The sequence below is a fragment of the Nuphar pumila genome, chromosome 13 (genome assembly GCF_984573655.1).
Source record: "Nuphar pumila chromosome 13, dmNupPumi1.hap1.1, whole genome shotgun sequence".
In the NCBI taxonomy this organism is placed as follows: Eukaryota; Viridiplantae; Streptophyta; class Magnoliopsida; order Nymphaeales; family Nymphaeaceae; genus Nuphar; species Nuphar pumila.
The window spans coordinates 92,708,990-92,735,309 of record NC_143261.1 but is presented as its reverse complement, the minus strand read 5'-3'; the positions used below and the strand labels follow the sequence as shown (position 1 = coordinate 92,735,309).

The 26,320-nt window shown below is 38.7% G+C and overlaps 2 protein-coding genes and 1 pseudogene across 3 annotated transcripts; 2 read left to right on the top strand and 1 right to left on the bottom strand.

The window, feature by feature from the left end:
* The first annotated feature begins 5,043 nt into the window (after positions 1–5,043).
* On the top strand, positions 5,044–13,555 carry LOC149819205 (type I inositol polyphosphate 5-phosphatase 2-like; annotated as a pseudogene). The gene is made up of 7 exons (XR_016427404.1): positions 5,044–5,105; positions 5,199–5,303; positions 5,856–6,579; positions 12,355–12,537; positions 12,651–12,759; positions 12,903–13,048; positions 13,236–13,555. The product of XR_016427404.1 is annotated as a type I inositol polyphosphate 5-phosphatase 2-like (transcript).
* Positions 13,556–15,349: 1,794 nt separating this feature from the next.
* LOC149819203 (peroxidase 20-like) lies at positions 15,350–23,937 on the top strand. The gene is made up of 4 exons (XM_089986359.1): positions 15,350–15,565; positions 16,824–17,015; positions 18,414–18,579; positions 18,991–23,937. Exons 1-4 carry the CDS (start codon positions 15,350–15,352, stop codon positions 19,479–19,481), a joined length of 1,065 nt encoding a protein of 354 aa, XP_089842485.1. The 3' UTR covers positions 19,482–23,937.
* Positions 22,760–23,824, bottom strand: LOC149819204 (uncharacterized). The gene has a single exon (XM_089986357.1). It carries the CDS (start codon positions 23,822–23,824, stop codon positions 22,760–22,762), a length of 1,065 nt encoding a protein of 354 aa, XP_089842483.1.
* Positions 23,938–26,320: the final 2,383 nt, after the last annotated feature.

The following is a 26,320-nucleotide window of genomic DNA, read 5'->3' as shown; positions in this document are numbered from 1 at the left end:
ATTAGCTAATTGACTATTGAATTATGATTTTTCAAAGTAAAATACGATTTTATAAGGGTTGAAAATTTGTTACATTATAAGATGTTGCTTTAACCCTTGTAAAAACTTACATACATGTTGGAATAACAAGATCCAAACACTGATTTCTATCATGGTCTAATTTTGTCCAATAGTTGAAGAATTAACTTATTTTATATTAATTGTGCATTTGAACTCTATTATTACAACAAAAATTTTGTGCATAGAAGGTATTTCTAGAATAAGTCGATTTGGAGATGACCACACATGTATTCAATATGATTTCATGATTGTAGATATAACTTGTTTTATCTTTCACTATGATTCTAACTTAATTATGGTTTATATGTGCATGCATATAAGAAAATGAATAATACGAGTTAATTATAGGAAAGTAGTATTTATTTTATACTGACGTTTATTAGTAGTTCTTATTTAAAATTTCCATTATTTTATTAATAGTATATATTTTATTATTTTGATCATGAAGCTTACGCTTCAACGCCTCGAGGGTTACGCCTCGCTTCATAACAGGTTCAACGCCTTGCTTTGCCTTATCGCATTTAACAACCTTGTGGTTCACCTATATTCTTTTATTCTGTTTTTTTTTTTTGTATTTGAATGTTATGATATTATAAATGGATATATGAACTTTTAATTATTAAATAAAAAAAATATGGCATGGTTTTGAGTTTGCTTTTAAATTATTGAGAAATTTCTCTCTGATAACTAACATCCATGAACTCGGGCTCGAGAGGCCCCAGATCGAGGCCAATGAGGCTTGGGCATCCGGGCCCCTGGCCTAACAAAATTTTAGGGGCTCATTTTTAAGGCCAATGAGTATTGTTTAGGTAGTTTATATAAATATTTTGTATATTTTTATTTAATATAATATAAATATTTGAAATATTATATTTGTTTAGTGTGAATGCAAATTTTATTGTTATTTTGATTAGGAGGCGCTGCCCCCGAACTCACTATTAATAGTGGGCCCATTTTTTCCCTCGGCCTCAGGCCCCATGAAACACAGGTACGGCTCTGCTTATATGGTTTCCAAAAAATACTAATTTCATCTTATCATTCTATCTGTTTCCTTGATTTGTTCTTCAATCTCCCGGAAATCCCCCAAAAGTTTCGGTTTTCTCCCGTATTTCCTCTTTTCTCTGTCGAGTTTTCTAGCGTTTCGGTCACGAAGTGCTTGGATTTGGGGAATTGAAATCGCATTCCACCAAAATTCTCGTGTCAAAAACAGGGGAAAAGAGAATTTTGCAGAAATTCAATTCCGAGCTCCACCCTATTCCGTGAACCCAAACACATCCATCGGTGGGAGAATGAAAATCCCGGATTCGTTTCGTGCGTTTAATAGAAATTCTATAAATCCATGATTTTCTAACCAAATAGTTTACTCGACGAGAAGATTCAAGAAGGTTTAGATCTGGAAGAGGAAACGGCAATGGTGAGGATATATCCACCGTTCGTTTGCTTCTGGAGAATTGGAATCAGATCTCCCTGTGAGCAGCTCCCCGGGGAAGATAATCTATTAATGAATTTCTTGCCTTATGCTTCTTAATTATTCATAGAATGGATTGGTTCGTAGTTTTCGATTTGTAATATTGGTTGGAGAACATTTTTCATTCCCTTCAACACTTCGTAGACTCAATGTGAGAATATTTGGTGATTGGTGGCTGAAAAATATGATGTGATTGTTCTTTCAATCACAAACAATGATTAGAGGGCTTTTAAGGAGATCCTTTATCCTACTAAGAATGATGAAATGTGGCTGGCGACGTTAGATCATGTGGACCATTTACCTTGATCTTCATCTTCTTTCCAATCCTTTGACCTTTTGCCCCTGGCGAAGGAGTGGTACAGAAACTGCCATGATTCATCTTCCTTAGAACGTTCTGGTCGAGTCCAACGGTCAACTTCTTGGAAAGCAAGTGGATCGATCGATTTCAATCCAATCTTTCATCGTAATCTTAAGTGGCTCTTGATTCCACCTCTACCGCGACCGGTTTCAACCAAAGCAATTGAATGTTCACCGGCTGAAAAGCTATGTTGATGGTAGTGCGCGGGGTGGACCACCTCTGCATTACCATTTACGGTTTTTTCTGCTTGTCCCTTGCAACTCTCTCTCTCTCTCTCTCTCTCTCTCTCTCTCTCTCTCTCTCTCTCTCTCTCTCTCTCTCTCTCTCTCTCTCTCTCTCTCTCTCTCTCTCATGCGCTCCCCCATTCAATACTCTGGTCTGAAAGCATCACCCCTACGGATGATTCGGGAAAAAATACTGAAAACCAAATGAAATCTGTGTATTTCAAATACTGAAAACCATATGGATTGGAGAGGGATAGAATCGTTGGTTCTTGCTTTTGACTATTTCAAATGACAGAAAGAGAGCCCTCTCCATGCACATCCAGGTGTAAACACGGAGCAAGCCAACTGGCTTGAACGTAGAATTGGATGCTCGGAGGCACTACTGGCTAGAGTCTTTTTGGAAAGGTATCCCTGTCAAGTTGGATGGCTTCAAATCTTTTTGGACTAAATATTATATTAGATCTTGTTGAATTTGCCCATCTTGCATCTCATCCACCAAGAATGCTTGTTTAGTCGTTTCATTGTTGTTTGCATTTCATTTCAGGGACGTGGGTGCTCTCTCCAGCACACAAATTCTGTCTTTCATAGGCTGTATCTAAAAGTATGAGTTGTAAGGTGTTCTTTGATGGAGCATGGAAAACAAAAAGCTGTGCTTTTTATCTTGGCAATAACATTCACCTCTAGTTTTGTTGTTTGACCGAGACATTTTTCTGTTTATGTTGTTTTGCTTTCCACGTGGAACTGGTGTTGTATGTTTGCTTAACTTGTTTTGGTGGGCCATGGCATGATGGCAATCTTGGTGGGGAGATATTCGTGCATTTGATGTTTAGCAGGAAGGGATTGGTTGGTTGGTCTTAATCATTGTTTTAGGACATGAAAAGCCTATTCTGTTCCACACTTTTATGGCCTTGTAATAAGATGTAATGTTTTTTATCCAAAATGCTAATTTAGATCTACTGGCAGGATGTTGCACTGAAGCTGCCGTTTGGGTCTTCCCGTACGCAAGTCAGGCCAGCCTTTCCACTTTAGAACAGATCATGTTGCTTTATCATCATCTCCAATAAATTGGGCTTTCTGCATATGGTAAGAAAATGACTTTGCTGTCTAAAAATAAACTTTTGTAAACTATTTTTTGCTGTAAAAATATCTCATTTGTCCATCTGGTTTAAGTTAGTATCTAGGGCATGCTAATGGTTGCTATTGGACATACCACAATCTGCATTTATGCAAAAATCAATGTTGATTGTGAAGTTTATTCCTTTGGGAAAGTATCATTGTACTGTACTTCGGTTGCTCTCATGCCTTCCATATTTAACAGCTAGTTATTTCTTTACACTTTAGTGTGCTTAATAATAAATAGCTAGACTACCCACAAGGGCTCCACTCATCTAGTAGGGCAACTTTTGAATTTACCAAGTTGACAGGACATCACAAGTTCAAAACCCACAGAGGGCGACCCTCGCCTTAAGGTCCAAGCTGGTGCACTCCTTGGTAGGCAGGGAGAACCTCAAGGGTTTTACAAACTGTAGGCATGTCAATATGCAGTCAATGATGGAGAGGGTTTCCCTTGGCCTAGCCAAAAATAAATAAACAAATAACTAGATTATTTATTGTGTTTAAAATGGGTCTAACATTTTAGGACCAAACAATAATTGATTAGATAATTTAATATGTTGATGCTGCAAGCCACTTCCTAGTTGTTGAATTGGTGCCCTGATACTACTTTTTGGCTCATGTTTAAGCTTCTAGATGTCATTACTAATGTTGGCCAACTTACATCTCACATGCATTTTCTTGATAGGTATGTGATTTCCCATAAGCTTTACTGCTTTACCTTTCGTCCAACGAGGAATCTCATATCCTGACATATAATTCTTGCTTTGGAGTTTCTTGCCAACTTGCTTGCTTTCATTTTGAAGAAGCACATCTTCATTAGTCTCAATCTGAGGGTTATCACACTGTCATTTAAAGTCTTTCTTTACTAATTGTATGCTGTACTTTATGAGGAATCATCACCTACTTTCTCTTCCAGAGCTTCCTCAAGAAGCTTGCCTTGGCTTATAAGACTTTATCCTGAGTAAGGATCTGCCATGAGAGCTCATAGACCGAAGCATTCAGAGGTATTGCAGCAACAATGTTTTTAGGTGTTCCTGTTCTGGTCTCTTCTGTTTAGGAAACTTAATTGTTAGTGCTCTTTCATGTGCATAGTCCTTTTGGCCATCCATTGTGTTTAAGTGGCTTAATGTTAAGCCCAAGTTGCATGACTTTAGTGAGGATGAACCGGACACAGAGAGTGAGGATGGTGGTAGGTTGCATTTGGTGTGTAGAATTTCCATCTGCTTAATTAGTTTCAGTTTTCACTTGCTCTACTCAATCTTATGCTTATTTTTGTCTCAAGATGCAAATGACCTAGAAAGGGATCCAATTAAGACAATGCATGGAAGCCAAGCTGTATCCAAAATTCAAGGTTCAGGTAATAATAAGTTCCATTCATTGGGACACTGAATCTTGAGTCCTGATCCCGTTTTTGCATCTACATGTGTCATGATCCTTGAGTGGATTTTGTTTGGAAAAGAAAATATTGATAGACTTTGAAAATGTTTGCTCAATTTGTTGATGACTTGATGATAAGGGGTTCATTTTCAGTTCATCCATTTGGAAATAGCTATGCATTTTCCAGCCAACTCTAAATTCAATATTTGTTACCTTGAATGGTTTGTGTGGTCTAAACATCAAGTTAATTATGATTTGGATGATCATATACAGGGTGCTATATAGGCCAGAACTTTCTATTTTGCATGTACCATTTTCTTTGGCATCTTGATGAACCAACTTTTATTATATACTTGGTGTATCCTTTCATCTTCTTGCCAACCACACTGTCATAACTCGTATACAATCTTTCAGGGCCAACATCAAAAGACCATCTATGGAGGCTAAGGGGAGGAAAATCAGAGATGCTCTGTGCTGAATACATAACTGATAAAGAGATAAGGTCTACCTATCAATCCAATACTGATACTGGTGGTGTCTTTGAAGCCCTTAAATTTTTTATCCCAGTGTCTATGTAAAATATTTTGGATTGCAGAGTTACAATAGGGACATGGAATGTCACAGGAAGACTTCCACATGAGTTTCTTGATATTGACGGATGGCTTTGTACAAAAGAACCTGCAGACATATATGTGATTGGGTAAGTAGTTGGTTTGTGGTCAAATCTTTGAACCAATTCATAATTTCATATCACATGTCTGAGTTCAGTGTCAGATTTCTTTTATACATGCATACATATGTAGACACACACACACACACACACACACACACACACACACACACACACACACACATATATATATATATATATATATAGAGAGAGAGAGAGAGATTCAAATAGCTCCTAAACCATCTTAAACGGTTTCAAAGGGCAAAACTTTTGGGAGTTTGCTTAATCTGGACTTGTACATGCATTCTTTATATATTACTTTGTAGAAAACATGTTAGATTAGGTATCTTTCATGTTTAGATGTATTTTTTGGAGAAATAAAAAACCAAGGCTCTTATTGCACTGAAATTGATGAATTAAAAACTATGTTTTTTGAAAGTGTTTAGGATGGTTTTGGACATAAATTGTTTAGGAGGCTAGGAGCTACTGATTAATATATAAATCAAATTAAATAAATAAATATACATATGTATGTACTTGTGTATTAGAGTTTCTATCTAATACTGATCCTCCCATTTGCAGTTTTCAAGCGGTAGTTGCTTTGAATGCCAGGAATGTATTAGGTGCAGAGGATAGCAGCCCAATCCCAAAATGGGAGGCCATCATCCGAAAAACACTTAATCAGACCCAGAAAGAGAAAATAAAATGCAAAGCCTATACTGCTCCTCTCTCACCAGTTTTGAATGCATCTTCTGTTCCTGATGAACTTGATGATGATATTCGAGTTCCCGATGTAGATGCTGGAAGCAGTAAGTGTGATGCACACTCTCCTTTTGGAATGGACAATGTTGTAGAACTGATAAACTCCGGTGAGAGGCTTCAGTTGAAGGAGGTTTCCGGCCTTGATGGAGATAGTAGATTATGCTGGACAGAACATCCACTGCACACAGCAGTGCAAGGTCATTCATCTCATAGATCAAAAAGAGTTTCTAGTAGTTCTGGAGTGTTGGGCTCTCACAAAGTTGAAAATCAACTTGTTTTAGCTTCACCAGGTTCAAAATGCAACAGCAAGCTGAAAACAGTGTATCATAGCTCAGGAAAACTTGGATTGATCTGGCCAGAGGAGGATGAGATCTCTGTAACAGCTGCAAGCAATCTATCAAGAGTTCCTTCTACCATCACGACTGATGCTGATGTGAACATTGATCCTTCTTCCAATTTCAGAGAGGATCAATGTAGTGATACAACCGAGCAAGAGTGCAAAAGAACTCGTGCCAGATATGTGCGCATTGTCAGCAAGCAGATGGTAGGAATATATGTCTGTAATGAAGTATGTGGAAATATAAGGAATGCAAAAATGCATTCACAATCACCAACGGAGAAATATCAAAAGAGAGCAATACACAAGTCCACTATGGGACAACACAAACACAAGCTTTATAAAAAGCACAACTAAAATAAAAAGACTCTTTTATTGAAAGAGTGAGCATAAAATGCTTAAGAAATACAAGGGGTCTCACCCCTATTTATACAAAGAGAGAGGGCTGAAAAAGGAGACAAAAGGGGGGCTCCCAAAGAGTCTTTGGGAGCCTCTAACGGTCACATTTGTGACCGTTGGGGGCCCCAACAACTCTATTGTGGGGCCCCCTTTTGGCGTGAATCCAAAACTAAAAAAATAAAAGAAATAAAAAAGAAAAAGAAAATAAAAAAAGGAAAATACATTGTTTAATCAATAATGTGAAAAAGATTATAATACCCCTATCGGGTATTATAGCCTTATATATATAATTTAAACTCCCCCCCTCCCTCAAACTTTACGGGGTGATGACGGAAAGTTTGCCAAGAAGAAACATGAAGCGAGGCGCAGGAAGTGCTTTAGTGAAAAAGTCCGCAAGTTGATATTTTGATGTAACATATGGCAATGCAGCTGTTCCACGTAGATACTCATCTCGAACATAATGGCAGTCTATTTCAATATGTTTGGTCCGTTCATAGAAGGTGTGATTGCTGGCAATATAAATGGCACTTTTATTATTGCAACACAGTTTTGAGGCACCAGTGATGTCTACCCCCATGTCTTTGAGAAGACTTTGAAGCCACACAAGTTCCATTGTAGTAGTTGTCATAGCCCGATACTCGGCTTCAATAGAGGATATGGAGACTTTCTGTTGCTTCTTGCATCTCCAAGCAATTAAAGAATCTCCTAAAAAGACACAAAAGCCAGTAGTTGAGATTCTATTATTAGGATTACCTCCTTAATCTGCATCAGTATAAGCAAGTAAATTTAATGAAGAGGAGGATGATAGAAATAGCCCTTTAGTTATAGTATTTTTTATGTATCGAATGATCCGGAAGACAACACTCATATGCACAGTTGTAGGGGCATGCTGAAATTGGCTAGCAGAGTGAACAACATCAGCGATGTGAGAAATCCAATGAGTTGTCTGTACGGTGTGGGATCTTCTAGAAGAACCCCATCTTCCAACCTTAATTTTGCGTTGATTACTTATGGAGTCTCCACCTTTTTATCATATGAAATACCAGACTTAACATATATATCTGCAGCAAGTTTCATTTAAGACAATATATATCCTCGGGAAGAATATACAACCTCAATGCCAAGAAAATATCGAAGAAAACCTAAATCAGACATGTCAAAATTATCTTTTAGCATATTTTTAACATTGACAATACTATGTTGATCATTTCCTGTGATAATCATGTCATCAACATAAAACAATAAGATAACAATATTCGTACCTACATTTTTCACAAAGAGAGCAGTATTAGTATAACAGGAATGAAAAGTCAATTTGTTCATGATATCACTAAATCGATCATACCAAGCCTTGGGGGCTTGCTTAAGACGAGTGTTGTGAAAAGCCTTGAGGCGTAGCGAGGCGCTCCACCAAAATCTGAGGTGAGGCATAAGCCTCGAGGCGTAAAGCGTAAGCCTCAAAAAAAAATTTGAAAACTTAAAAAAAAAACTATAAAAAATATCTAAAATTATAAATAAATAAAAAATGCTTTATTGATGAAGCAACAACCAACAAGAAATAAAAAATCTCAAATAAATACTGAAAAATATGAGATTAACATGTAAAAGTAACATTAATGCAACACTTCTATTTTCTACTATATGACCTGCAATACACAGAATTGAAATTCAATCTAATTCTGTTTTCTACTATGTGACATGCAAAATACAAGCAGTGGTCTTTGAGTAAAGAGGCATCAATACAATGGCGTGAAGATGAGTAACATTAAAGCCATAATTAAAATTATAAGAAAATAAGGTATCAAGCATACTTAGCAAGATAAGAAAACAACAAAAATAATTTAGAAACAACATATAGTAAAAATCAACCACTAATGTTGTTCTTTACCAGTTTTAAGAATAAACATTATGACCAACAACAAGGCCAAACTAGCAACTCAGACATTCACAAATAATCATTATGTTATACTGAGTTTTTAACATAATCAGTAGCTACCAATACAAACATGCACGCATGCACACACATAGACACACATACACATACATATAAATGTATATACAATGCATGTTGTACAACATAAATTCTATCTATTTCATGTTGTATACCAACCCAAAATTTAATGCTAAAGGAGAGTAGAACTCAATCAAACTGCAGACTGTTATTTCACACAGAAAAATAACAGAAAAGAAAAATATATACAAATTTCTTTCATATCTAAATGACAGAAAAATAACAAAAAAGAAATTTTGTAAATGAAGAGGGGAAGGAGCATTACCTAAATGAAGAAGCTTGTGTGGTCGAGAGAGAGAAAGAGAGAGACTGCGTGTGAGAGACGAGAGAGACTTTGTGAGAAAAATAAGAGAGAGAGAGAGAGACTATGTGAAAATAGATATAGGATCGGGGGCCCTTTTTTAAACCCTAATTTTTTGTCAAATGAGGGCTTTGACCCCTCATTTGACCAAAATTTCAAGGCGTGCGCACCTCTCCTCGAGGCGTGTGCCTCAAGGCCTATGAGGCACATGCCTCGAGGCTTTTATGCCTTATCCTTACGCCTCAAGGCATAAAGCCCCTCGCCTTGAGGCAAGGCGCGCTTTTTGCGCCTTGAGGCATGTTTTTAATAACACTGCTTAAGACCATATAAGGCTTTTAAAAGTTTAAGAGTTTGACCTTGCCCAATGTTAACTCCAGGTGGTTGATCCATATAAACTTTTTCAATTAGATTTTCATTTAAAAAGACATTTTTCACATCAAGTCGATATATAGGTCATTTTTTGATTGATGTGACAACTATTAAGGTTCTAACACTTGTCATTCTGGCTACAGGAGCAAATATTTCCTCGTAGTCAATTCTATATTCTTGTGCATATCCTTTAGCCACTAATCTGGCTTTATATCTTTCTAAGGATCCATCGCTTTTGGTTTTAACCTTAAAGACCCATCGACATCCAATAGGTTTTTTATGAGGAGGTAGGGTTACAATTTTCCAAGTATTGGCCTTTTTTAGGGCATCTAACTCAATTTGCATAGCTACAACCCAATGTGGTATAGTTTTGGCTTGATTATAATGAGTCGGTTCTTAATATGAATGTAGGGTTATCAAACATGCTCGATAGGTAGGAGTAAGAGACTCATATGACACAAACCTATTAGGTGAGATTGATTCTCTAGAAGATCTTCTAATAGGATTTTCTTTTGAAGATTCGGTGAGATGAGAAAAATTCTCCAAGGCACTAATAGGACTTTCTTGACCTTTTCTGGTATAAACATTAATGTTTTCATTACTGATATCACCATTAGATGGTGATATATCAATATTGGATACATCACATGTATCCTCTATATCCTCAAGATGATTCATAGAATCATTATACACATCATCAATAAGGTCATGTAGAAACATGTAATCAACTTCATTTTGGTTATCTAACTTTTCAAATCCATTCTCATCTTCCAAAAAGGTTACATCTTTTGAAACATATAGTTTGGTATTTTTAAAATCAAAACATTTATAGCCTTTTTTATTTTTTCCATAGCCTAGAAAAACACATTCAATCGCTTTTGGAGATAACTTGTCTCTCTTATGCAAGAGAACAAAGCATTTACAACCAAAGATGCGAAGACGATTGAAGTCAGGAGAGAATTTAAAAAGTTTTTCATATGGAGATACATTCTTTAGTTTAGAAGAAGGCATTTTATTTATCAAATATGTTGACGTTAAGACGACTTCGGTCCAAAAGCTTTTTGGAATATTTTTAGATACAAGTAAAGTTCTAGTGATTTCAATAATATACCTATGTTTTCTTTTCGCTAGTCCATTTTGTTGTGGAGTCCTAGGACACGACTTTTGATGACAAATTTCATTTTGCTTTAAATAATTTTGAAATTCAATAGACAAGTATTCTCCACCGGAATCGGATCTAAGAATGGATATATTACTTTGAAATTGATTTTGTATTTTTATATGAAATTCTTTAAAGAAGGAAAACACTTTCGATTTATGACTAAGGAAGTAAATCCAAACATATCTTGTGAAGTCATCGATGAAAGTGACATAATAAGAGTAACCACCTTTAGACATAACCGGAGATGGACCCCATACATCCGAGTGCACCAATTCAAAAGGTCTTGAAGAGAGGAAAGTTCTAGTTGGAAATGGAATAGACTTCATTTTCCCAAAAATGCAATCTTTACAATAGATGTCTTTTTCCTTACAAAATTTGTTTCCAAATGAAAAAAGATACATTTTTTAATAATTTGGATGTCCAAGTTTTTTATGCCAAGTTTCAATGTTTTTATCTTGGACATAAGTACAAAAAGAATTTGTAGGAAGGTTTAGATGATCCACATAGTAGAGGTCGTCTTTCCTATGGCCTTGCCCAATCCGCTTTCCAGACTGGAGATCCTGCACATAGCATCCATTAGATGAGAAATATATTTCACATTCATGGTCGGCAATTTGAAAAACTGAAAAAATATTTAGATTTAATTTTGGAACGACTCTAACTTTTGGAACAAAAAGATTTTGAGAACTTTTAGAATCAAGAGTTCCAATACTTGTGATTTTTAAAAAAGTTTCATCGGTCGTGGAAACACATGAGCCTCTTGAATTTGTGCATACATCGGTTAATGCATTCTCATGTGGGGTCATATGAAATGAGGCTCCAAAGTCTAAAATCCAAAAATACATACCGGGAGGTGAAGTAGATGTAATGGGCGCACCCGATGTGGAGGATGTTTTTTTTCTTTGAGGTTATTCTCCATTGCGGATGCCCACATCATGTAATTTTTGTCATTTAGCTTGAATGATAGGTCCATCTTGACCTCCATTGCTTCCAATAAGGTAGTATGAGAATAAAGAAGAGAGAGAGCTACAACTTCACTTTACAAGAGTCGAGTGGCTCTGATACCATGTAATGAAGTATGCAGAAATATAAGGAATGCAAAAATGCATTCACAATCACCAACAACAGAGAAATATCAAAAGATAGCAATACACAAGTCCACTATGGGACAACACAAACACAAGCTTTATAAAAAGCACAATTAAAATAAAAAGACTCTTTTATTGAAAGAGTGAGTATAAAATGCTTAAGAAATACAAGGGGTCTCACCCCTATTTATACAAAGAGAGAGGGCTGAAAAAGGAGCCAAAAGGGGGGCTCCCAAAGAGTCGTTGGGAGCTCCCAACGGTCACATTTGTGACCATTGGGGGGCCCAATGACTCTATTGTGGGGCCCAATGACTCTATTGTGGGGCCCCCTTTTGGGGTGAATCCAAAACTAAAAAAATAAAAGAAATAAAAAGGAAAAAGAAAAATAAAATAAAAAAGGAAAATACATTGTTTAATAAATAATGTGAAAAGACTATAATACCCCTATCGGGTATTATAGTCTTATACATATAATTTAACAATGTCTCCATTTGGGTCCGTTGGACATTGAGAAGACATATAACCAGTCTGAAGGTTTGTCCAGTTGGTGTAGGCCTGATGGGTTACATGAGAAACAAGGTCCTCTATCTCTCAAAGTCATGCTAGTGATCATACTCATCAACTTTATTTACTAGTGTTGTCTTTGTTGCAGGGCTCTATTTCAGTCAGCATGTCTCTTTTCCAGACAAGGTTATGCTTTGTTTGTTCTCATTTGACATCTGGTCAAAAAGATAGTGATAAAGAACGTCGCAACTCTGATGTGCGTGAAATCTTGCAGTGCACAAAATTCTCATCTGCAATTGCTGCTGAACAACCGCAAACAATCACCTCACGAGTAAGAAGAATTGTTGAGACCTCACTTTTTTCAAAGTTATGTTAGTTATGCATCACAGATATGCTCTTCAAACACACCATTGCTTTGTTGTTGGCATGTCCATTTTTTTGCAGTCAAATCTTTTGGTTTGGGGATTTAAATTATTGCCTCAATATGGAAGATACTGAAGTGAGAAAGCATGTTGCCAAGAGACAATGGGATGAGCTCATCAGTAAGGATCAGGTGAGACTGCCACTGATATGTCGTTCATAACAGCAATAATCAAGGAATTACAATGTTTCTTGGAGATTTCTCTTCTGGGGGGTCTCCACAATACTTCCTAGTTTATAACAGCGGCAGTTGCTAGTAATACCAGTATCATGCAGCTTTGCAAAGAGATGTGGAGAGGTCGTATATTTGATGGATGGAAGGAGGGATGGATAGATTTTGCTCCCACATACAAGTATGAATTCGACTCAGATGCATATGCTGGCGAAAATTCAAGGGGAGGAAAGCAGAGATCACCTGCCTGGTACTTGCAAGACTTACCTGCCATGCATGTTAGACATATGAAATCTGTTCACGGTTACTAGACTTCAATGTGCATCTGTGTGTGTGTGTGTGTGTGATTCTCTCAAAGTGTTTTTCTATTAGCTGGTTGGTATCTACCAGCTTAGATCTTATGGTCATGATCGGCTGTTGCATGTTGCTATTGGCAGGTGTGACCCTATACTTTGGTTTGGAAAGGGAATCAGGCAGCTTTCTTACACTAGAGCAGAACTCAGGCTCTCTGATCATCGACCTGTTAGTTCCATGTTCTTGGTGAAGGTTGAAGTTTTTAGCCATCGGAAGCTTCAGAGTGTAGTCAGTTTATCCAATGCAGGCTTTCATCCTGTTGATGGACTCATCAATGAAGAAATTGATAATGATGAATCTCCAGATTTCATGGATGTAAGGTAGCTCCTTGTCTAAGTTGTGTAAGATGGGAAATAAATTAGTGAAAGACTTGTAACTTGTTTGTTGCTTTGGCTGTAAAGTCCAACAGTTGGTCTTTTTATGAATCAACATTATGTTGGTATTGTTGGTAGCCTCATAGAATTCTTTATTTCTCAACATTATATGGTATTTGAAGTTGGCATGGTTGCAATTGTCAGATTGAGATCCCATGAAGGAGGGTTGAATCCAGAACCCAAATGTACGTGGTAACACTGGATCGGGTAGAAAAAAAGAACTAAAAATAAACATTTTTACAAGAAAAAAAAACACTGATGAATCACATTGGTTTGAATTTAAACACTGGTTCAGGTGAGCAATGGGGGCTGATTATGAATCCAATCCAAGTGAAAAAATCTTTGATTGAGCATATCCAAGTTTGATCCAGGTGACCAATGGGGGCTCTGCTTGTCTGGCAGGAGCAGTTAGTTCACGTCACCTTGTGTTGGGAAGTTGCAAGTTTGAATCCCAATGGTATAGTTATACAACTGCTAGGGGTCTGCCCAACCCCAGCTTTCTCTGTCGAAAAAAAGTTTGATCCAGGTACACGTTCAGATCATTATCTAAAGATCCATATACAAAAAGCATCAGATTCAAATAATCTGACCGAACCTGATCCATTTGCACTGTTGGCTTCCCAAGCCATGATTGGATGACATGAGGCATCCTACCACATCCAGACCACTAAACCAACATATTTTTTTAGGGGGCTGTCACGACCCAACCCAGATGCCAAGAACCAAACGCAGCCAACAGCAATTCTCATAGTTGAGATTGTTTACACTAAAAAAGTGGCTTGAGCTAAGTTTTATGTATTTTCTAATGGGCAAATTGCGTTAGAAGTCTGAGTAACACATTGATAATTGACTAAAGATATTACCCATGTTTTAACCTAAATTCTCTCTCTCTCTCTCTCTCTCTCTCTCTCTCTCTCTCTCTCTCTCTCTCTCTCTCCACGCGCGTACAACAACACAGAGATATACAACCACCTCATGACTAAATAGCCCAAATTCTCTTTTAAAAAAAACTTGACAAGGAACCCTTGCCAAGAACCTGGTGGACCACCCATCCCAAGAGAAGCAAACTCCAGGTGGGGCCCAGAACCACCTGACTTAAGTGGCCCACCTTCGAAAGCCACAGACACACTCTTGCACCAGGGGGGTTTGATCCAGCGCCTTCATCTCAACACCTTCACAACCACTCGGCTAGCTACACATGAGGACGACCCCTGTGGTGGGTAACACTTTGAGATAGCCCAAATTCTACGTACTGTAACCCTTTGAGATATAGTCTAAAAAATGCCCTTCATTCCTTCTTGGAATTGTCTAATGCGAAGAGACGGTTTCTGGCTTTGTTCAGGGCTAAATCTGCCTCTTGACAAAGTAATCCACACACCCATTTTACCGTCATCCTTGGACAAGCTCAAGAAACAACCAACCCCGCTTTAAAGAAATAATTGGTGAAGGTTTTCTAGTCTTGTCAATTCAGAATTAAATTTTTTGAGAGGTAGAAATGAGGAGGTTGGTCCCATGATGTCAAGAAACCTTTGTGGAAGGGAAAAGTCTAACAAACCACAATAACACCTGTGGGAAAAAACCATGGGTGACCCACAAAAGAATATTTTGAAAACTGCCATGGGTCTCTACTCGAATAAACAATTGAATGGTAGACACGACAGTTGAAGTAGTTCATCCACCATACACACGTCTCCTATTCTTCCTTACTTTCTTCATAGATAAATGAAAAATAAGTGTCACGAAACAGAGAGCAATGCAAGCAATAAGTGTATAAAATGTGTTAAAGAGGTAGCCTTACTGCTGTGCAAAATCAAGATTGAAGAATGAAGCTCCTTTGGAGACTCATTGCTTCAGTCCTCATCGCCTTCAGCCGTTTCATTTGTTTGGTTGGTGCTGGAGAGCTTGTTGAGGACTACTATAGCGAGTCGTGTCCCCTTGCAGAGCATATAGTGAGACATCATATGAAGGTTGCACTCTGGAGGGATCCACGCATCGCAGGCTCGCTGCTTCGACTCCATTTCCATGATTGCTTTGTCATGGTGATTTTCTGTCATTCGCTTTTGGTTTTAATAAGCGCATAATGTTCATATTTTTGTTATAATTTCGGACTTTTTTTCGTGTTTGGTATATTAAATTCTACACACACACATGAATGACTTGATTCTATCTTGTTTTTTAAGCTACCGAGATTTTAGAGTTTTGAAAGACTTAAGAAATTATTTTCAAGCTTCCAACTTTATAAACTGGGAGCAATGTCATAAATGTCACTATCAAGGTTTCCTCAGCAAGGGAAAATCTTGCAATAATATAAAATCTGGATTTTGAGAAAAATATCAGCTTATGTAAGTTTCAAAAACATAGAAATATATACTGTACATAAAACAAAAGGTGTTAATACAGCAGTAACATTATAATAATTTCAAGATAGCCAATTTTTTAAAATTATTTGTGGAGATTTTGGGATTTTATCAGTTTTTGAAAACATATTCCATAAACCCTTATTTGCGGTTATGGTTAGGGGTGGCAATCGGGTCGGGTTGGCGTGTCAGCATACCTCAACCCGAACCCGACCCGTTTAATAAACGGGTAACCCGACACGACCCGCCAACCCATTTAATAAATGGGTTGGGTCGGGTAAACGGGTTTTCAGGTTGGCGGGTCAGGTTGACGGGTTGACCCACCCGCCTAACCCGTTTATTAAATGGGTCAGCCGGGTTGGCGGGTTGGCATACCCCCAACCCGAACCCGACCTGTTTAATAAACGGGTTACGCGGGTCGACCCGTTTATTAAACGGGTTGGCTTAAGCCCAACCCGAACCCGCCTAAGAGGCGGGTTGGCGGGTCGTGTCAGAAATTGCCACCCCTAGTTATGGTTAGGTGCTCTCTCTCTCTCTCTCTCTCTCTCTCTCTCTCTCTCTCTCTCTCTCTCTCTCTCTCTCTCTTACAGATACATGTTTTCAATGAAATGAAATTTTAACAGTTTCTCGTGTTAAAAATTCTTCAGAAGTTTGATTTCAGAAACCCAAAAACTACATCCAAAAAGCAGCCTAAGCCTACTTCCACTCCAGGTTACAAATATTGTTTGTATCATGAAAAACCTATCAAACAAAGTTCTAGAAAAATTTTACCCTGAAAAGCCTAGTGATGAATTGAAGAGATGACTTTTTAAATGAAATCATGTACAAACACCTACATGTGAACATTTTAATTCTGGCCAAACTATACTTAAAAGTTAAAACCAACAGTAAAAGGCAATCTAAGAACACATATATCGTGTCCATGCATCTGTTTGTGCAGGGGTGTGATGGATCGGTGCTACTGGACAGCAGTGGAGACATAGTAGGTGAAAAGGAAGCAGTACCAAACCTGCACTCTGCCAGAGGATTTGGGATGATTGATCGCATCAAGTTCACCTTAGAAGAAGCTTGTCCTCAAACAGTTTCATGTGCTGACATTCTTGCACTTGCTGCACGTGACTCTGTGCACCTGGTAAGCCCAAACATGTAGCAGAGTTGCTTGCCGAATACTTCACCAGTAATTCTCAGGAATGCATGTTATTGATAGGGCTGGTAAATGAGGCGAACAAATGAAAGCTCGCCTTGTTCAAGCTTTGACCTGTTTTGGCTCAACACAAGCTTGAACTCTAGCCCAAGCCAGCTCATTTTAATAAAAAGTTAAAAAAAATTGAAGGACAAGGAGAAGAACTGCTGCTACTGCTAGGTTCATGAAAATAACCACATAAAAAAAAAGTTCAAAGAACAATAAAAGTAAAGAAATCGGTTCATAACCATTTATATCATCTGTTGCTCATTTGCACTTGGTTACGTGATACTCTCTCTCTATTGAAAAAATAACTATCAGGAACAAGGTAATCCTTTATTTATATAGTATAGTCCCTCTGAGAAAGAAGAGAAGAACAGGAAAGAAAAAATGGATTGACTATTTATTGCATCTTACTGAAAGATTGAGTTATTACTGAACAAAAGGGATAAAGGGTGAGATGGATTCAGAAGCATCCTTTTTTATTTGTTATATCTTATCACGGACCCACTGATCTAGTTCACTTATGAGCATTTTGATTCATCTTTATTTTTTCCTACAGTATGCCGAAGCATACCTTAGATTTATTCATGACCATTGAGGAGCTGTATGAAGCTGAGGTCTCATGTACGGTTCTGGAATAGAGATGGGAACAATGATGTTATCATCGACTATGATTATCTAACAGTTCAAATACGGTTGATATAGTTGAGTCACAGTCATAATATGGTTTTTGGGGGTGGAATCTTTGGCGTCAACCTATAAAGTTTATAGTTTTTATAATTTCTTCACTAGCAGAATGTGAGAGATTGCCTTTTGATTTACCGGAAGCTGAAGAATTAGTAGCAGGTTATCAAACTGAATATTCAGGTATAAAATTTTGTTTATTTTATGCACATACACAACCCCCCTGAGAGAAACAGCCACTCTTTCAAGCTTTGTTAAACACAATGAGTTCATAAAATAGGCTAATATGAGCCTGAAGTAGCTCATTATCAAGCTTCCAGACAAGGCAACTTTGTCCATTTATTAGCACTACATGTAATTAGTCTAAGGGTGCATAAGGCGTAGAAGATCTAGATGTGCAGGAATTCTTGCAGGATTGAAATATACTCTATAATGCTGCCAAGAACTAACAATAGAAAATTAAAAAATCCAGGAAAATACCTGGTCTAGAATTTAGGTGTACCTCAAAGCAGTGAAAAGTGGAATGCATACCACCATAACTATGCCGGTCCTGGCAATATTTGTAGGTTTAGAGTCACCTAGAGAATACTTTGAGCTAAATAAGATCAAAAGTACCATGACCTGACTGCTGACTTTCCCCTTTCTACTTTTGGATATAAGAGAGGAGGCCCATTTTGGCCAGTGGAATTAGGAAGGAGGGACTCGTTAGCAGCAAGCCTCTCAGGCGCAAACCGGAATATTCCAGCACCAAATTCAAGCATAGAGACCCTCATCAGCAAGTTCAGAGATCAAGGACTAAGCAAGCTAGACTTGGTATCACTGTCTGGTATGTCAAATCCAAAGCCCCTTCTTTGTAGTGAAATTACTGTATGGCACACATGCACACACACACGTCCTTTGTTAGTATGCTTAATGCAACATATCCAATGTTGCTTCAAATTCTGAATGTGGACGTGATATTTTTTTTTATGAAACCCACAACTGGGATTCATCTTAGCATGAACAACATGGTTTTAATTTTTAAAGACTCGACCTTACCCACAGTTGACCAAGCCTAATGAGTTAGATAGTAAGACCAACCAGTCCGATTGAGAACTTTACCTAGACCTTAATAAACTAGGAGAACAATCCAGGTTGCGCCCAATTACATATAGTTATGCAAGTATCTTCCTATCCTGGTTTAGCTCAATTACCATCCTTGTTGCTGACAATTAACAAGCTCTCCAAATGGCAACAGGGAGCCACACAATTGGTAGATCAAGATGTGTAAGCTTCAAACAAAGGATCTATGAACACCGCTATGATTACCCTCGTTATGCCGAGGATGACTACATGTTCCGGCGAATCTTAATATCCATATGTCCAGAAGACGGAGATGATGATAGACTAACACCACTAGACTTCAAGACTGCAACAAGGTTTGACAACCAGTACTACCTCAATCTCCTGCAGGGGAAGGGATTGCTAACTTCAGACAGGAACCTTGTTTCTCAAGATGCAGATGATGAGATAACATATTGGGTGTGGGCTTATGCATACAACCAAAAATTGTTCTTCAGGCACTTTGTGGAGTCCATGGTGAAGATGGGACGCATCAATCCACTCACAGGAAGTGACGGGGAGATCCGAGAGAATTGTCGTTATACCAATTCTTACTATAGGCATAACACAGACTTGAGGCAGGCATTCAAGACAAGAAAAGCTCAAGAGGTCAGTGAAGAAAGCTAGCTCTCGCTCTCTCCAAACAAAAAAAAAATCTTGTCTCCAGATCTATTTGAACAATGCATAAAAATAACATGGATACGATGTGGATGTGATTTTGTACAGGCAGGCAAATGATGGATTGAACATTTAAGGATGAGATTTGCAATCTGGAGACAGTTGTAACTCATTGTCTGTATCCATGCATTTTGATTCCAAAATCCCCTTTTCGCATTAAGCATAATGAAAATTATCACGATCAAGCATGTTACTATAACCAAAGTAACACTAGTAAAGCATCCATAACTGCAGCTTATCATCATATGACAAACTATTCAAGTCTTTTTAGCCAGTCTTTGATCACAACACCCTTTGGTGTGTGGTGTTCATGAGTTCTTTATTGCCCTTAATTTCTCTCAAGTGTGCATGTGCAAGAATAAGAGGTGAGTGTTCATAAAGAATCCCATTCAATAAATTGAAGGACAGTTAGCCAAGATGAAATGTGATATTACCGCATCAGTAATAAAAAAGAATAGTAAAAGCCATGGCGTAACTTCTCTAATGACAAACCATTCTAGACACAATAAGAAAGCTAACTGCCAATGCTAAATTTCTACATCAGAGTCTTTTATGATAACAAAACAAAAACCCTATGAGCATGATGGGATTAAAAGATCAGAGATGGTAGCTATTAAATTAGTAACTCCTTTTTACACAGTTGTTGACAGTTCAAGTAACTATAATCTGTTGATATTTTGCCACCTAGAGTGCAGTCGAACAGACGGTCCAAACTCACGAATTGTCAAGGATAGAAGACATGAGAGTATTCTGGTCATAATAGGAACCCAGCTGAGGGTATTTTAGTTATATTGTTGAACCAGTTTCAGTCCAACTCAAAGTCCTGTGAAACAGACTTGACGTAATACAATATCTGTATTGTTTTCTATATAAACATACCTAGGGACGTCCTCTCTTGCATGCAGAAATAGAGGAACGTCCCATTGGATTCATTCATCTTTTCTCTTTCTCTCTCTTCTTCACTATATTCAGACCTGAAACTCTGCCAAAACTGACAGAATAACCACTTACACCAAACATGAAATAAGATGTGCCCTATGGTCTCTCTCCCTGCACATTTATGAAAGCACGTGCAATGTGGGAATGCCAACAAGCAGGTGTTGAAATGGTTGAGAAACTGACAACACGATTCTATAAAAATTTTAGTGCACAGAAGTGGTAGATAGCAAGAGACATATCCTGACAAGTGGCAGCAACTGAGTAATGCAAGCAATAAATGAAGCATCAGAAATATTAAAAAAAAAATCTTTGCACATATAAGGAAAGCATTCCTGACTGATGGATGGTGTTTTCACCACAAAGGCACAAACAGCTTTCCTAATGTCAACGAATCATCCTGCATAAGTTTCAAAATAGTGTGTCCAAGAGGTAAATGCACAGACAAGTACTGAAACTATTGTTAGAAGGTACAAGGAGAATGCACTTCATAATTTGAAAGGGCATAAATTTACTTGCATCTTGAGGTCAAAGAGCTTTTGCATAGAAGTGATTCATACTGCAAGGGGCAAAATTCTAAACTGCATTAAAATTCAAATTTTCAAGAGATTGCACCATTTTGTTCTATCAGTTTAGCTTCTAGACTAATCATGTGTACTTGCTCCTATGCTTTCAACAGTACCCTGTTTCACTTCCTCCTTCTCTGAAGGCATAAATATTGGAATTGAACCAGTAGGGCATTGTTATGCATCTAATTCCCTAAAAACAAATGCAATTTTCTGCTCACATTAGAAATTTAGAACAGTCGCATTGTTGCTCCCCTTCTCATCCACATTCATTTATCTCACCCTCTGTTATTCAGTTTATTTGTCTGATAAGTGCATACTCTTCTATCTTATCCACTGTTACTAGGCTTGCTATTTGCGTTGGTTGGTCCCCAAAACCAACATAAACAACCATCTTGGATGACCCATAACACATGGAAAAAAAACTGTATTTAAGCACATGGCGTGCTTACACTGAAAATTCCAAGCTATGAGCCTATGAAGATGCCCCCAAATACAAATATTTAGAGCTTTATACTACTACTCGTAACTAAATTGTTAAGAACCGAAACCAACATTCAACTTGAAGCCTGAATCTGACAACCAAATTCATAGTTACCCTGAAATATGATTTCAGCAAAACGAACTTGCAAATGACCACCAAAATAATTTTTTTGCACAAAATGGACTTTATTAACCTTCTAAAAAAGCCTTTATCTATAAAGGAAATAACCAGAGATTCATCCGTCTGAGAGGCAGCATGCAATCTCGCAAGAACCCCTCCCTAGAGGTCTAACAAAATAAAAGCTATTACCTTCAGACTTAGGAATCAATTGCAGCTATCCATGAAAACAGAAAGTAGCAAACAGAAACAGTTTACAAGTGGCAGCCTCTTTTCTCGACACATTAACCTATTCATCTGTCTGCCAGCAAATCGTAATAGACAAAGGTCCCTATATTTAGCATAGGCTTCAAAAGCAGCATTAGTGGAAAAACATTAAAAAAAAAACAAGGGAAAAGACACTATACCGTTGGACCTTATCCGAGCACATGCTGTAAAACTACATCAGGTAAACGGAAATTACTAATCCAAGAAACCTACCTGGAAAAGATCCATTTTTCAATATGCTTTGCAACTTTCCATCAGTTGAATATGTTTGGGTTCTCACAGATCTCTACCCTTGATAACCATGTGCCTCGTGCAGAGAGTTGCTTCCGGGCCCTTTTCACCTCTAGGTGTTTGCATTTACCAGCATCTGAGATTATCTTTTTATATGCTGTTGTGGCAATCTCAATCGAGGGAACAAACTAGAGTCAAATTGATAACTATATATGTTATATACTAGTGCAGTTACCAGTGTACTTGGTGGCTACAGCAGAATCATTAAGTCGACAGCATCAGACACGGTACCAAGTAGACTCTGATTCAGTCGGGAAAAGATTCATCCAAAATTCCAAACAAGGCTAGAGTAACATTAAAGATGTGAGATGATCCATGGAATACCGTCAGGAAGACAAGACTAAGAGGCTATCATACAAATATAGACATGCTCAGTGATCAAACTAAGACATGTAGTTAACAAGAACATGAAATATATCTTTGGCCTCAATTACCGCTTCAATATAATACAGAGCGACTATTTCTTCCATTTTTCCACCTACAACTTAGCAACACTTGTGAACAAAAGACAAACTTCATTAAAACGCAATAAGTAGCTGATAGAAAGGGAACACAAATGTACATTTTTAAGCACTAGAAGCACCTCTAATGGCTTTCTTTAACTCTTCACTCACATCTGCAGCAGTTGGGTTCGAATTCCCTGACCTCCCCAAATACCCCGGCAGCTTCCGCTCCCTGATTCCGCTATCTGCACCACCTTTTTTCTTCTTTGCCTTGTCATCTACGTCAGAGCATTCAGTTCCCAGCAGATTACCACCATTTCCTTTTCCCATTCTCGACTTCAGCTCATGGATACTCTCTCTCACCAGATCGTTCTCCCTCCGAAGAGCCTGCAGTTCTTCCATCATGTAGAGCATCCGGTTACACCCTTCTTTCTCCGATTGGTTTGCCTGTGGAGCGACATTGCTGGGCAGCGGTCTCACATTCTCGATGCTGATCTTGTCTACGGTCAAGAACGGGAGCTTCATCCCAGCAAAGCCATCTCGGAATCCACCGTTCGCCGCCTGCGAATCCAGAGGGAAATTCATGCCCCAGCGGATCTTCAACATGGCATTCTTCCTCACCGGAAGCCTCGTCCTCGCGGAGATTGCCGAGCCGGAGCAGAACTCACGGATCCAGGCAGCAGTCACAGAGTGCGCCGGGGAATCCTTGAACTGCAGCAGCTTCCCCAACGGAATCTCCTCCATCTCATTCTCAAAAGAGAGAAATCCTCCGTTCTCCTTCGGATTCCCAATTTCGGAGGTCCCGAGCTTGCCGCGGGAGGGAGACGCGACGGACTTCCTCAACGAGAAATCGCCGAACTCCGGCTTGATCTGAAGCAGGAAGCACGGGTTTCCCCTACTCAATAGGCTGAATTCGGCGGCCATCGCCAGGACGGAGGACTTCTCCGGCGAGTTCGACATGCCGATGCCGGATTTTACGGCGAAGACGAAGGGGTTGTACGAGTCGTTAGGCCTATATGAGAACTTCAGAGAGAGACCGGGGATCCAGGCCGTCTGTAGGCTGAAGGAGAGATCTCCAGGGTCCCCGCCGGAGATCCCAGAGACAAACGGAAACCCTAGGATTCCCACCGGAACCTTCGCTCTCATAATGGGTTTCCGGTCTTCACGGAGCTTCAGGGAGGCCTTCATCCTCGTCTTCCTCTCTCCTTCCGTCGACGTACCGACGGAGGTTTCTGGCTTTCCGTCCACTTCGCCGGAATCTTGGAGCTAGGGTTTCTTGTTCCAACCCCCCCCACCCCCCCCCCCCCCCCCCACCCCCCCCCCCCCCCCCCCCCCGGGAAATGGAGGGTTTTTATTTCCCGAGTTCGGCGAAAGAGCGTGTTTGAATTTCCCCACTAAAATTTTCCCCGAGAAGGTGAGAATCTGTTTACGTAACAAACGAGCCTGGAGTTTGATTAAATTACGGATATGCCCCCAAAGTTTCGTGTTTTAGGAAATCAAAATTGATGGTGTGAGGGTATATTGGGTATTTAAACTGACAAAAATTTGAATCGTCGTGTAGCTTATGTGGGATAGATTTGGCAAGTATTGACGGTTTTAACAATATCTTTCAAACGCCAATATAATGCCAAAAAGCGAGGCGTTCAATTTTCAAAATATTTCCTATGATGAAAAATCACATTTATCTCAGTATTAATGCAATAAAAATTTTTATATAACATATGTTTATTTTATATTCGTATGTATTTTTATTTAATAATTTTCAGATTTCATGATGCATGTTAATGTTAAGCATTTGTCAATTTGTTAAGAATCGACTCTTGCATCGTGTTTTTCCAATGTATGTGGAGTGATTGAAAATCAACTGCTCATATTACACTAAAACTTAGTGCAATGTAAATCAAAATTTATTGTATATATATATATATATATGTATGTGTGTGTGTGATTTGAAGCATGCTTTTAGCCACCTGCAATTATACGCCCTAAAAGTGTTTGGGACGGTTTACAAAATAAGTTGTTTAGGTCTCTCTCTTATGAAAAAACAACTAAAAAATGCAAAAAAAGTGAAACATTTATGTATGCATACATTTGTAGCAAATATTATCCTTATATATATATATATATATATATATATATATATATATATATATATATATATATATATATATATATATATATATATATATATATATATAATTTCTTTTGCAGGGTTCTGGTACTTTTGCAGCATGTAAGTTGGTTTTCCAACAGCTTCAAATTAATGGCACATGATGTACCAAATCTCACAACTCAACAAATGCTTTTTACATTGAAAAATTTCCTAACAAACAAGTAGGGGTGGCAATTTCTGACACGATCGGCCAACCCCCTTCTTAGGCAGGTTCGGGTTCAGCTTAAACGGGTTCATGTCGTAAACGGGTCGACCCACCTAACCCGTTTATTAAACGGGTCGGATTCGTGTTAGGGGTATGCCAACCCGTCTGACCCGTTTAATAAACGGGTTAGGCGGGCAGGTCAACCCGTTTACCCGAACCCGACCCGCCAACCCTTTTACCCATTTACCTTTGGGTCTCTTTTTCTTTTGAATACTTGATTAGGGATTTAGGGTTTCTCTCGGAGAACGGAGGCTAATCCGGCGACGATCATGCCTTTCTTGTGGGCACTCTTCGACTTGATCGGCGGCGACGTCCACTCCGTCACCACCACCCTCATCTAACCACCACCACCGGTGGCATCCTTTCCCTGGTCGAGATTGTAGCTAAAGCGCAACTCGAACTCGTCGGAAAATCTGGTGGTAGAGAGGCCAGAGGGTTTCACGGCGATGGTGGTGCGGCCTTCTTCTCCTCTTCGCCCTGGCTCAGCTTCGTCCACTCGTAGGGGGAGAGCCATTTGGCGCGCATGTACTCGGGCTTCCGCCAGGGTGGGAAGTGGAGCCCATTCCTCTTCAGCGACTGCTTCATGGCCTCGGAGACGATGGTGACGATCTGGTGGAGCCGGTCGGCTTTCCCAACAAAGATGGACGACAGGGACTGGAGCATTGCCCGATAGTGGCTCGTCGACCCATTTTACCCATTTACCCGAACCCGACCCGCCAACCCGTCTGCCAACCCGTTTACCCGACCCCGACCCACCTGCCAACCTGCCCGCCAACCAGTTTACCCGCTTACCCGAAACTGACCCAACAACCCGTTTACCCGACCCGACTCGTTTATTAAACGGGTTAACCGTGTCGTGTTGGGTTACCCGTTTAATAAATGGATCAGGTTCGTGTTTGCCACAGCCGGCCCGTTTAATAAACTGGTCAGGTTCGTGTTGAGGTATGCTGACCTGCCAACCCGTCGTGTCGACCCGTTGCCACCCCTACAAACAAGCCATATTGACTAGATTCAACCTTGTTAAAGTAACTAAAATACTCTTACAAAAATTGTATTTTTGAAAATACATAGTTACTTCTTTTAGCATTATAGGTTTTTTGAATTTGAATGAAATTAAAAAGTCAAACACCTTTTTTCAAACAAATAACTGTATCAATCTATCAAGTTACCTTCTTAACCTCAAAAGGTAATCATGTATTTAAAAACATGTCATTGTTTTAAGGGTATTTTAGTTATTTTAATAAAATTAAATAAATATAATGTTAATCACAACTAGTTCAATGTTAGATTAACCCTATAAATATAC